Here is a 13915-nt window from a genome sequence, read left to right as displayed (position 1 = left end):
AAGAAGGGGATACCCATTGCTGCATATTGATATAAGGGAACCCATGGTGGGTGGCCTAAAACACCCCAGAGTCCACCTGTAACAGAGGAAGCCACTAGTTCAGGTACACAGCAAGGATCAAAGGTTAGAGGTTTTAAATGTAACCAGAGGGGCCATATGTAGCATACAAATGTCCACGGAAGCAAGGCAGGGAACAAAAGGTGTGGGAGCCAGCAAGTGGGAACAGCAGCATGCAGTGGTAAGTTGCCTGGAGAAAACAAGGGTACAAAACTATCACCGGAGTTTGTATCCTATCTTATGGGAAGGAAGACAGGCCACATTGCTAAGACAGAGACAGCCTCTGTCATAACCATTGCGAAGCCTGCAGTGGTTACAGAGGAGCAGTACTTGCTTGGGTAGTTCACTCCAGTCAGAGCTTTAGGATGGATCCCATTCCAAATACCTTTGGCCAAGGTTCACCTTGACTGGGAAAGGGAAGCAAGCAGGGTATAGGTTAATGTGTTCCCAGACAGGCCCATTTCTCTCAAGGAATGTTTTTCCTATGGTCACTTGAAAAACTAGCTCTTGAGTCTTTAAAGGGGGGGAGAGATGTCATGATAAAGATAGTGTCATCTGTGCCAGGGAAAGTAGGGCAGTGCATGTGTAACATATGCCAGCATAGCTAGCCATAGTTTTGTAAAGAATTTAATGTCATTTGACTATAACACTGGTTTGTACAGATGTTTATGTTAAAATGTATTTGTAAAGTTGCTTGTGTTAAAAATACATCAACAGTGGATCCTGCTGGACAGAAAAGAGATATACATTTAATCAGTTATACATACGTTTAAAAAAAAAATTCTGGTAGGGAAGAGTTTAATCTCAGTCCATCTAATTTTGAAAAATAGATTGAAAATTAAATGGTTTGGTTTAGAACATAAAGATTTTATCTTACAGGCCTGATTGCAGCCAGACACAAAAATGTCTGGGAAAACCAAGCCTAGGAATCTTACTGTATTGTCCTTAGGGGTGAACTAATTGCTACCCTGGAAGGGTGGACGTTTTTGAGATTGCTGTATAGCTTCCAGATGCTGCAACAGATCCTAGCACAGCTCTGGATGTGTACTGTACCAGAGTCAGGTGACCAAATGCAATGTCATTCTATAACCAGCACTGATAGGATTTATTTTAGATATTAGTGAGAGATAGTCCAGAACTCTCACAGCAGCATTTTTTTTTCGAAACCTGACAGGAAAGATCTCACAGATATCTCACACAACTTCACCTCAGCTTGCCTTGCTGTAGTAAGCAACTCAGCACTCATCATCTTGCCTTACTGTAGTAAGTAACTTAACTAGGGAACAGTAATGCTTTAGTCAGTCAGGAAAAAATAGTGATATTAGTTAAGCATTGCTGTTTTGCGTCTATGGAAATCTATCAAACTGTGTTATTTTTTTTATATCACCTGTGGTTGAAACTCTGGTGTTTATTGTAACTAGATATTAGGTATTCTCATGTTTTCTATTTTATTATTTATTATTAAATATTTCTAAACCTTTCATTGTGGCTGGTCTTTTAGAGAATATTTTTAACATTTTACTTAATTTTAGTGACACTGTAGCCGCTCCTGAAAGCCTTGCTGCATTGGTCAAACTCTACCATTTGTATTAATATTAATTTTACTCAGCATAATTACCTTATAGTCTGGAAAGAGGGGTACAGCTGATAAATCTGTGCCAGTACTTCCGGTGAAAACCAAATACTCAAGTATACTAGCTATTATTTGGAATTGGGACACACAGCTGCAAAGTGGTCAGTGTGGAGTCTTGTTTGGGGCTTGGAGAGACACAGAGTCCAGCCCCAGGTCTGGAGTGTGCTCCTTGTGTGTTCTTAAGGGATACGGTGCTTGGTACAGACAGCTGCATCTGAAAATACTGTGTGTATCCATTTTTGTTCCTAGTGGTCGTCCCTCACTGGTGTCATTGGTGAGGATTGCCGCTACTTGATTACTGGCCCACGGTAGGGACCATTGCAGGTCCTTCATGGCATTACTGCATATCCACCTAAGAACGTGACCCAGCATACTGGTAGTTGGACATTTCAAAGAAAAGCCTTCTCATAAGCAATATACATGATGCTGCAGGCAAGTTCACGCCACTCATCTCCTGCTCCTACCACAGAGTTCCCAATTCCCTTCCCAAGCTGCCAAAACATTCATGGGACTGACAGCTTATGTCCAAAGGTGCACTAGACTAGAAGGTGAAGAAGAAATTGCAAGAACATCTGTCAGCAGATTGTAATGTGTAGTAATAAGATATATTTTATTTTATATTTGTTAATCAGGTAGGTGGGCTGATCTAAGGTCCCTTTTCAGCTATGACCCAGGCCATAAAAGCAAGTCAAACAGTAAATTTAAGTACACAAAGAAAATGCATGCATTGCAGGCTCATGTTTATAGGTTCATAGGTTGGTACTAGGCTATCGGCTCTAGGGCCTATACAAACCTAGCCATAACAATTGCCTAGCTATTACTTCCCACAATATTTACTTATATAAGTTTATACCACAAAATCAGGATAACAAAGATTAGAGATAAGAGTGGGAATAAGTCAGTGATGACAACTGAATAAAAATGCAAGAATAACAAATACCCAGTAAAATACTAGGCAATGTAGACGAGTAAAAGGTATACTGTAGAAAATAGCATATATTAATTGTACAACAGAGTGGTTAAGTAGCAAAAACACTGAAATCCTAATATTTACAAAAGAAGCAAAAAAAGTAAACACAACATTGTATTTACAGTTATGCACAAAGGAAAACATTTATCTGCAGGAGATAGTAGTTGTTGGTAGTTATATTTCACAAAGCCTAGAGCAACATAACAACCCAGCTTATATGCCATCTACCCTGTATCTTTATAGCAATTACATCTGCATTCTTGTACAAAACAACCTCCGAGAAATACAAATCGTTTATGTTTCTCAGAAAATGATTTTAATATAACAGATTTTATTTAACTAACTTCTGATTGAACAGAAGCATTTATTAAAATGATTGAAATCTGGTAACTTTTCTCCTCAGTTTATGTCTTGCCAATCTGAGTGGGTGACCTTACAAATGAACTTCACAGCACTGAATGCAATACTCCCAGAAAGTTAGAAATTCTGAATCTCCCCATTTCCCCCATGCCCTTTATACAACATTGTTGGCAGAAAAGCACTACTCACATAATTTTATTTATGAACCCATCCTCAATAAGGAAATAATGAACTGGTAAAAGCAGGAAGTGTGGCAGATTGTATCAAACTAGTACTATAAAAACAGAAAACAATACCTGTTTAATGCACAAAGCTTGTAGTTCAAGGTTACCTGCTTTACTCTTAAAAATACTGAAGCAAATTCAATGTAGCAGACTGAATAATTTGGCCAAGGACTGCATATGAAAATACAGGAAATTAAAAAGAATGTGCCTTTATGCATGCACAAGGGAGGAAACATTTCTTTGGCTGACAGCAGGAGGTGTGAATTCTTAAGCATGAGGTCAGTGTTCTGCCTTCTACACCTAAGTTATGAGACAGTATAACCTTCAGTTTTATTTACAGTGATATATCAAAACAAAGAACAGGAGAGAACACCATGAAAACAGACTTAAGGACACCCTCACTTGCTGGCTCAAAGACAGACTGCCCCCATATAGCTATACCTCTGAGCAGTACTGTATATAACCTGATGCGCCAGTTCAAGAATGGGACCCGTGATCTAATCTGCACACAGTCTCCAGTCACTGATTCTAGTAACTTTGTATGGGCTTACTGTTGTAACACAGTAGGTGAATCACTCTTCTGCAACTACATTTCTAAAACATGGAACTCACTACCAACCAATTTATCTTTCATCTCTTCACTAACTCAGTTTAAGAAAGCACCAAGATCTCATCTCCATACTACATGGCTATGTTTGTGTACTTGCTCAGGCTAGTTCTAGCTTTTTATACTGCAATCTCACCTCACCATTGAGCATTCACTACAGAGAAATTGCTGCATCTACTACTATACCTATGGGGGCCACATTCTAAATTATCTGACACTGATTTACAACGTTTTTGATGACACATTTGTATGTATAGCTATCTTGAGTGTATTTGTTTCAAATTATACACTATCCATGTATGTTTTCTAAATCAACTTGTTCATAGGTAGGTACTAGACTATTGGCCCAAGGGCCTACACAAGCCTAGCCAACAAGGTTCCCTCGCTTATGCCACCCAAGAAAGTTATTTTCCTGTGCCACTGTCGAGCAGAGCCAAAGTGATCCCCAGGGTGTACTTCCTATTTCCCATCCACTCAAGATTTTTCTTGAAGAGTATTAATGAAGAACTTTGCTTGACATAGATGGGTAGCTTGTATACTGTGATATACTAGTCGTCAACTTATCTCGACTGTTGTGCTCAACTTATGTCAATTATTTGTGGAGCTTTTTTCCTCAGGCCTACACTGAAAAATGACCTGTGTCCAGTGGACTTTCCTAGTTATCAAATGTAAAATAAAAATAAAATAAATAAATGTAGTTATTAAGCAGCTTACCTGCTAGCTATAAAACACTGTGCACCTAAACTAGAAAGTGCACTAGTCATTCCTTTACCGAGTCCAGTACCTCCTCCTGTGATAAAGGCAACCTTCCCCACAAAAGAGTTCGGAGGCAGCATCACTTTTTGTAAAGGTGGAAAAAAAACTGCTTGCGACTGTTCACTGTTTGTGCACAATACTCTGCTTCCATTTGAAAAAAGCTGTAGTGGAAAAATGTAATTAAGTAATTATTATTACTTATTAACATTCTGACATCAATTCATATCTTGAGCAGTACTCTCCATACTCCATGCTTTATTCTTAGCTCCTTACACCAAGTTATCAGTTTGTAATTATGCAATTGAGTTATGTAAAGTAGTGTGAGTACACACTATACAAATCAATTTCCCTACAGAAGAGAGAAAGAGAAATCATAAATCACCGTTAACCATTTGTCAATGATAAAGTCACACTTGCAATGCAGTTGTTTGCGAGCCCCTCCAAATGGGTGGACACTGTACTACTGATTCAGTGAACCTTCCCCTTAAATGACTTAGAGTAACATGCTTCATCACACTCAAGAGCCTGCCAACACAAGGATCCTGTGACTGGCAGGAGACTCTTCTATCTGACACATAAAAACAGTGGCGGCTGGTGACAAACTCAAAGGGGGACTGCAGCAGACACCTCAATGTGGTGGGACCAACTAGAAAGGGGTGGGGTTAACTTCATAGGGCAGAGCTATTTTACAGTGGGATCAACACTGATCATGCTTGCCATGCTACATAAAATAACTGCTCAATCACCATTACACATGCTGACTAGTCTACCAAATACTACACTAAATCACATTTTAGAGCTAATGATGTGTTTAACTTATGCTATAATAGCACAAAACCTAAACATCTCTAAACGATAAAAGGTTAGTCTTGACAGCATGAACTATTATGAACACACACGATGTAGTAAACATACATTGTACTGTATCAAGTAATCTGCATTTTGTGCAATGCCAAGTGAAAAGTAAAAAGATTTGGAAATCCCACTGTACTATATTATTCACAATTCAAGATCATTCCAATGCCTAATGCGCCAGTGGTTCTGAGAGACACTGACACAGGCTTGCATGTCAGCTGACTTTACCAAAATACAGATTAATCTTTTAAAGCCAGAATTACAACAGTAAACAGCAGGGCCAGTCAACTCATTTCATTTACATAGAGACCCTGCCAAGATTAAATTAACATATTTGCATGAATTTAATTTCGTTGACAGAAACATTGATCACAACTTGTGTGTGCAAGCTAACTTTACATATTTCATTTATTTTACTTTTTGTTTACCTAGGTTTGTCTGTCTTTAGTCAAAAAACCTTTTCAGCATATGTCCAGGGAGAAAAACTGCAACATACTGCAAACATTTTTAAGCAGACATTTAATATATACATGAGCAGATATGAAGTAACATACATTAAGAATGACTCATATATTTGATAATTAGATTACATTCATCTGAAAGTACGGACAACAATTACAGCCTTACCGGAATTACAACAACAGTAAACAGTAGGGCCAGTTGCTTCATTCACACATAGCCACAATCCCTATTGCCCACCCCACCCATAGTATCTGATTTGATTTTGTGAGGATAAAAGGCACAAAAGGATAAAAGACAATACTGTTATTACTATATGTATTTTTTTATCACAATCGCGAGAGTTCAGAGCTTGTGGTCGATCTTACTTCACTCACATGCATTTTACTCTTGCAAAACAAGTCAGAAGTATGACAGTAAGGCCAGTCATTTCATTCAAACATACTATTTATAGTATAACAAATCAAACCACAGCAAACCAATAAAGGGATTAACTCTCCTGCATCCAAGTATAAAAATGCTGATAAAATATAAAGTGTCCACATGCAGGTAGAGACAACAGCCTGAAATATCCACAGTCTCTGTCACTTCAATTACGAATTCCAAATCCAGTAGGATATAAAAAGTTATTTATTCAGCTAGCAAAAGTTAGCGCTTTCACCAAAAAGGCTTTCTCAAACTACAAAGCTGCCATTGAAACACATCATTTAAATATATAAAAGACAAAGCTGATAGGTTCAAAGTTAATTAATTAAACATGCTAAATACTGTATCATTGATTCATTTAAAATTATATACATTAATTTATACATGCATAGAATCACAATCCACATTAAAACATTTAAAAACATATAGTACCCTAAATATATAAAGAATATATAAAAAACATATAAAGAATATATAAAAAACATGTGATAAATAAAACTAATGCCTAAAAAGTCTTCTCTTTTTTAGAAGTGGTTTCACTTGTGTTTTATCATTTAGTCCAGGCTTCTTATCTGCTCTCAGCCTGACTATCCATCTAAGCTCAGCCTCTTGTAAATGAGCATCTACATCCCCACCTCTAATATCTGATAGGACATGTTGCATGACATTAAAAACAAAATAATGTTCAGCACCCATACTTTTAACATGTTTACAAGTGCGTTATGTTGGACCCAATCCTAATACTATAAACATGTTCCTGATGCGCTCCTAAGCTGTCTGCACGTCTTACCTACATAGAAAGGCGTGCATGAGGCCTGCAGGCTAAATACACCACATTTGTAGTTGTACAGAATGTGTTGGTCCTAAATTCATAGACTATCCCAGTAATGGGGTGTGTAAAGGTCAAACCTAAATCCACATACTTGCATTGATTGCATTTACCACATGGCTGAGTGTTAAAACTACCATTCCTTATATTCAACATCCTGCGAACCAATCTATCACAGAGTTTATTCTTAATATTCTGTTTGTTCTTATATGTAAAACTGGGATCCTGTCCCACTACACCGGATAACTCTTCATCCAACTTCAAAACGTCCCAGTGTTTCCTCACTACCCCTCTAATGATACTAACATCCCTGGTGAAATACATAGGGATCCTAAGAGGTTCTATTTTACCAATAGAACTGACAGGGTTAACACCCTTCCAATCAGAAAAATAAGGTTTAGCCGAACCTTCTCTTAGAGAGTTAACTAACTCAATATTCCTTTCCACATCCCTGGTGGCGTACTGTCTTTCCAAAAGCCTATTTTTAAGGGCAGACATCTCCAGAGAATAATCCGTTGTACTAGGGTTTAAACGTGAAGCCCTCATGGACTGCCCTTTCATTATGTTTTCAAAAACATACCTTGGATGCATACTCCGCCGATGTAACAGAGTGTTCCTAAAACATGGCTTTCTATGTATGGAAGTATTCAATAGGCCATTAGCAAGTCTATTAATACTAACATCTAAAAATGATATACTTGACTTGGAATAATTCACTGTAAACTTAAGAAAATCTGTAAGACCATTAAGCTCTTCCACAAACTGGATCAGGGATGCCTCACTACCTTTCCAAATTAGGAAGAGGTCATCTACAAACCTTCTATAATAGCCTACATTCTCACTAAAACCAGCCATGAGAAACAGTGATTCCACTTCCCAGTCAGCCATAACCAAATTGGCGTAGCTATTGGCACAAGATGTGCCCATAGCGCCATCCTTTTGTACAAAGATTTTGTTGTCGAAGACAAAAACATTATTTTCCAAGACTATCTCCATGAACAAGGCAATAATGTCTATGAATTCTTCATCAAAGTCAGAATTCCTCTTTATATAGCGTTGTAACCTCAGTACACCTTCAGTATTGGGAATGACTGTAAATAAACTTACCACATCTAGTGTTACAAGTATGTAAAATTCCTGGTCATCCAAAGTAGCCATATATTCATATAGGTCAACTAAACATTGTTTGCTATCCCTTAATGTATACATATTGGAATCAACCAAAGGTCTAAGGTAAAATTCCAATAAGATGGAAAAGGGTTCAGTCAGCCATCCCTGTCCTGCGACAATAGGTCGCAATGGTGGATCAATCAAGGACTTATGAACCTTAGGCAGTCCTTTTATTTCTGGTAGGCGTGGATTACTAACTTTTAAATACCTCAACAATGTATCTGGTAAAAGCTGATTCTGGTGCAGATCCTCAAGTGTATCATAAACTTGGAAAACTTTAATTCCTACTTCATTGAGACTAATAATATTATAAAATTCAGTGTTACTAAGCATTAGATTCATACTACATACATACTTGTCTGTATCCATAACCACTATCGGTCCCCCCTTATCTATTGGTCTGACAACTATTGACTCCTCATTTCTAAGATCATTTAATTCATATAAATTGGTTGAAGATGATTTATATAAGTATTACAGTGAAAAGAAGAAGTATGGATCTAGGTCTAAGAAGTATAACTTAACGTACTTACAAAGGAAGGCTTTGAATGATCTTAGAAATGAGGAGTCAATAGTTATCAGACCAGCAGATAAGGGGGGACCGAAAGTGGTTATGGATACAGACAAGTATGTATGTAGTATGAATCTAATGCTTAGTAACACTGAATTTTATAATATTATTAGTCTCAATGAAGTAGGAATTAAAGTTTTCCAAGTTTATGATACACTTGAGGATCTGCACCAGAATCAGCTTTTACCAGATACATTGTTGAGGTGTTTAAAAGTTAGTAATCCACTCCTACCAGAAATAAAAGGACTGCCTAAGGTTCATAAGTCCTTGATTGATCCACCATTGCGACCTATTGTCGCAGGACAGGGATGGCTGACTGAACCCTTTTCCATCTTATTGGAATTTTACCTTAGACCTTTGGTTGATTCCAATATGTATACATTAAGGGATAGCAAACAATTTTTAGTTGACCTATATGAATATATGGCTACTTTGGATGACCAGGAATTTTACATACTTGTAACACTAGATGTGGTAAGTTTATTTACAGTCATTCCCAATACTGAAGGTGTACTGAGGTTACAACGCTATATAAAGAGGAATTCTGACTTTGATTTGATGAAGAATTCATAGACATTATTGCCTTGTTCATGGAGATAGTCTTGGAAAATAATGTTTTTGTCTTCGACGACAAAATCTTTGTACAAAAGGATGGCGTAGCTATGGGCACATCTTGTGCCAATAGCTACGCCAATTTGGTTATGGCTGACTGGGAAGTGGAATCACTGTTTCTCATGGCTGGTTTTAGTGAGAATGTAGGCTATTATAGAAGGTTTGTAGATGACCTCTTCCTAATTTGGAAAGGTAGTGAGGCATCCCTGATCCAGTTTGTGGAAGAGCTTAATGGTCTTACAGATTTTCTTAAGTTTACAGTGAATTATTCCAAGTCAAGTATATCATTCTTAGATGTTAGTATTAATAGACTTGCTAATGGCCTATTGAATACTTCCATACATAGAAAGCCATGTTTTAGGAACACTCTGTTACATCGGCGAAGTATGCATCCAAGGTATGTTTTGAAAACATAATGAAAGGGCAGTCCATGAGGGCTTCACGCTTAAACCCTAGTACAACGGATTATTCTCTGGAGATGTCTGCCCTTAAAAATAGGCTTTGGAAAGACAGTACGCCACCAGGGATGTGGAAAGGAATATTGAGTTAGTTAACTCTCTAAGAGAAGGTTCGGCTAAACCTTATTTTTCTGATTGGAAGGGTGTTAACCCTGTCAGTTCTATTGGTAAAATAGAACCTCTTAGGATCCCTATGTATTTCACCAGGGATGTTAGTATCATTAGAGGGGTAGTGAGGAAACACTGGGACGTTTTGAAGTTGGATGAAGAGTTATCCGGTGTAGTGGGACAGGATCCCAGTTTTACATATAAGAACAAACAGAATATTAAGAATAAACTCTGTGATAGATCGGTTCGCAGGATGTTGAATATAAGGAATGGTAGTTTTAACACTCAGCCATGTGGTAAATGCAATCAATGCAAGTATGTGGATTTAGGTTTGACCTTTACACACCCCATTACTGGGATAGTCTATGAATTTAGGACCAACACATTCTGTACAACTACAAATGTGGTGTATTTAGCCCGGTGCGTCTCATGCACGTCTTTCTATGTAGGTAAGACGTGCAGACAGCTTAGGGAGCACATCAGGGAACATGTTTATAGTATTAGGATTGGGTCCGAACATAACGCATTTGCGAAACATGTTAAAAGTATGGGTGCTGAACATTATTTTGTTTTTAATGTCATGCAACATGTCCTATCAGATATTAGAGGTGGGGATGTAGATGCTCATTTACAAGAGGCTGAGCTTAGATGGATAGTCAGGCTGAGAGCAGATAAGAAGCCTGGACTAAATGATAAAACACAAGTGAAACCACTTCTAAAAAAGAGAAGAATTTTTAGGCATTAGTTTTATTTATCACATGTTTTTTATATATTCTTTATATGTTTTTTATATATTCTTTATAGATTTAGGGTACTGTATGTTTTTAAATGTTTTAATGTGGATTGTGATTCTATGCATGTATAAATGAATGTATAGCATTTTAAATGAATCAATGATGCAGTATTTAGCATGTTTAATTAATTAACTTTGAACCTATCAGCTTTGTCTTTTATATATTTAAATGATGTGTTTCAATGGCAGCTTTGTAGTTTGAGAAAGCCTTTTTGGTGAGAGCGCTAACTTTTGCTAGCTGAATAAATAACTTTTTATATCCTACTGGAATTGGAATTCGTAACTGAAGTGACAGAGACTGTGGATATTTCAGGCTGTTGTCTCTACCTGCATGTGGACACTTTATACTATTTATAGTCACTAGGCAAACTGCCTACCCACAATATCTGCTTTGAGCCTACAATGTTTAAAATAATGAAAAGAGAAGACAATGGTTACATTACTGTATTTCCTTACCATCACAAAATTAAGAGCTTGCAGGTGATCTTACTTCAGTTCACTCATGCACACTTCAGTCATGCAAGGCCAGAGTTTCAACAAAACATCCACACACCACCGCATCTATTTTGACTGACCCTGCAAAGATTAAACACTTCATTCACAAGTAGCCCACAAAACACATTGTGTACCTAGTAGCTGTTTGACCCTTCCAGCATATTTCCAGCACATTTTATTAGGAAAAAAAAAAAAAAAAAAAGACATCCACAGTCAAGCAGCCTCCAAAGCACACTGCCTTAGTATCTGGTTAATCCAGCCAGGATATTGTACTTAAAAAAACAAATAAATAAAGTCATCAAGAGCTCCTAAAACACATACTACTAGTATCTGATCAACCCTTCCAGGAAAAAAATAAATACAGAAAGCATTTGGTCGACCCTGCCAAAAAAAAAAATAACTACAGACATTATCTGGTTGACCCTGCCATGATAAAAACTGAATTATTTATTTATTTATTTTTTTTGTGAGGGGGTAATTTACAAATGGCCTACCTTGGCTTTTTTCACCTTAAAGTCTGGTTCAGAGTCTCTGATCAATGTTTAAACAATTTCCACTTTTTTTTTTTTTTCCCAGGGAGTCCTCCGTCTATCGCTCTCAACCTCACAACTTAACTATATCCAGTTAAAGCATGGCAAGAGAATGAGACCGAGTAAAAGGACCAACCAGCATCCACATAACATACCCATATTACTTGTCATGCTGCTAACTTAACAGTCCCGGCGGCTTCCTATTTCATGCAGTTAAAACCGCAGTGACTTCTGGGCATTTTCATTGATGCCTGCAATCTTCCCAATCCGGACAGTTTTAAAAACAGCCCAGCAACAAAAAGATATTTTTTTTATCAGAACTCGAGCGTGCTTGTGCACTGCTCCAAATTCCGGGTCTCGTCTCGTCTCCAGCTTTACACACTAGTTTGCATTTCAAACTACTACTAGTGTATAAAAAATAGTAATTAAACTCTTTTTTTTTTTTTTTTTTTTTTTAAATGAGAAAGTTGGGGGGGCAGCAGTCCAGCAGTCCGGTACCACGGGCTGCTCCTGCATAAATTAGAAAAAAAACTAAACTATTAACAGACAAACCATAAACAAAAGTTTCATACAAGACAAAAGTATTCATAAAAGGCTTCTATTTCAAGCAAAACACTATCAAAATACTAAACATATACAAAGATAATTTTTAATAAGCACTCCAATAAGTGATGCAATAAAAAAGCAGGTTCAGTGTAGAAGTCAAACTCAAAGCCTCAACTGAGATCTTACAAGAGTTTCCAGCCTATCAATGAATGATCACTTGGTAAGTCCTCTGCATCATTTAATCATACATTTCAAGTCAACTGCAAGTATTACTCTTATTTTTGTGCATTATTTGTTAAGTTTTACACTCTAAATAATTGTAGAGCGCTGTAATTTTACCACTGCATTTAAAACTGTATTTGCTGCACTCCTGCCTCCTCTCTTCATCTGCTGGTTAGAATACTGCTGAGCTGGATTCCTTTCCGCAGTCTAGGTAGCTTTATTGTTTTAAGCGGTTGTTTTTTGCAGTTCAGATCCATTTTATGATTTAAGACCCTAAAAGGGTTACTGCTGTTCTCTAGTAGCAGTGGAATATAGTCTGGTCATATTCTGTTCTTAAAATCACTTAGGAAAACTTAGACTGTGTTTGTTGTGATTGGCCAAGGGCTATTTTACTTATTTACTGGTTATTTTCAGCATCTGTAAAGGTAGCATGTTTGCACTAGGCTTGGCTCAGTGCAGCAAATTTTAGCAGCGCCCTTGGCAGATGCAGACACTTAGAATTATTTTTTCTATAAACTGCTCTTCAGACTACCCAGACACAGTTGTGCAGAGTAAATCTGCATAGTGACAAGTACTGCCTCATGTGTTTTGGATTTGATACTCCCATTATTCTGTACTCTTGCAACAACCTACTGATAAACTAAAAAGGGTCAATAACATCTTCACAGCCAGCTAGGTGAATATAGGTATCCTGAGGCAATGTAGTAATTGCCTGATGATAACTGACAACAAAACTAATTCCTAAACTGACAAGGTATGAGAGACATGCAGTCACAATGTCACTAGAAGCAAAGCTCTCTCATACAAGCACTCATAATACCAACCAGGTTACCTAAAATGCACAAACTATACCCACTACACACAGTATGTATCAGGCACATTGGGGTTTGGGAAAATTACTTTTAAGTGGCTCAGTATATGTGGGTCAAAGACCTCTCGGACATTGGACCAACAAATATCCTCAGTATCACCTAAGCACTCTACCAAAACAACACATACAGCCACATCACATGGAGCTTCATCTTAAAAGACCATAAGGCAAAACACAACGCAACAGTTTACTCACAGGAGACTCCAGTGTGACACACAAAGATGTCCTCTCACCATGCTAAGTAAGGAGAATGTTGACTATTAGGGGTCAGGATATTGTCAAATCATACACATTGTCTCAGTTCAATGGACCACAAGCACTGGTTTGAGTCAGTCATAGTACATGCGGGTTGAAATGAGAAAT

The 13915-nt window shown here is 37.5% G+C and overlaps 1 protein-coding gene across 2 annotated transcripts in view; it reads right to left on the bottom strand.

Moving 5' to 3' along the window:
• Positions 1-13915, bottom strand: part of DECR1 (2,4-dienoyl-CoA reductase 1) — a 698559-nt gene that overhangs the window by 551250 nt on the left and 133394 nt on the right. For both annotated transcript variants that reach the window (XM_044065390.1, XM_044065391.1), the window contains exon 2: positions 4566-4768. In XM_044065390.1, the coding sequence (XP_043921325.1) occupies positions 4566-4768 (203 nt within the window). The remainder of the gene's footprint in view (positions 1-4565; positions 4769-13915) is intronic.

The sequence above is a fragment of the Protopterus annectens genome, chromosome 3.part0, assembly GCF_019279795.1.
Source record: "Protopterus annectens isolate FY-2018-M chromosome 3.part0, PAN1.0, whole genome shotgun sequence".
NCBI classification, from domain to species: Eukaryota; Metazoa; Chordata; order Ceratodontiformes; family Protopteridae; genus Protopterus; species Protopterus annectens.
The sequence above is the reverse complement of the archived record's forward strand: the minus strand, read 5'-3'. Positions and strand labels throughout refer to the sequence as shown.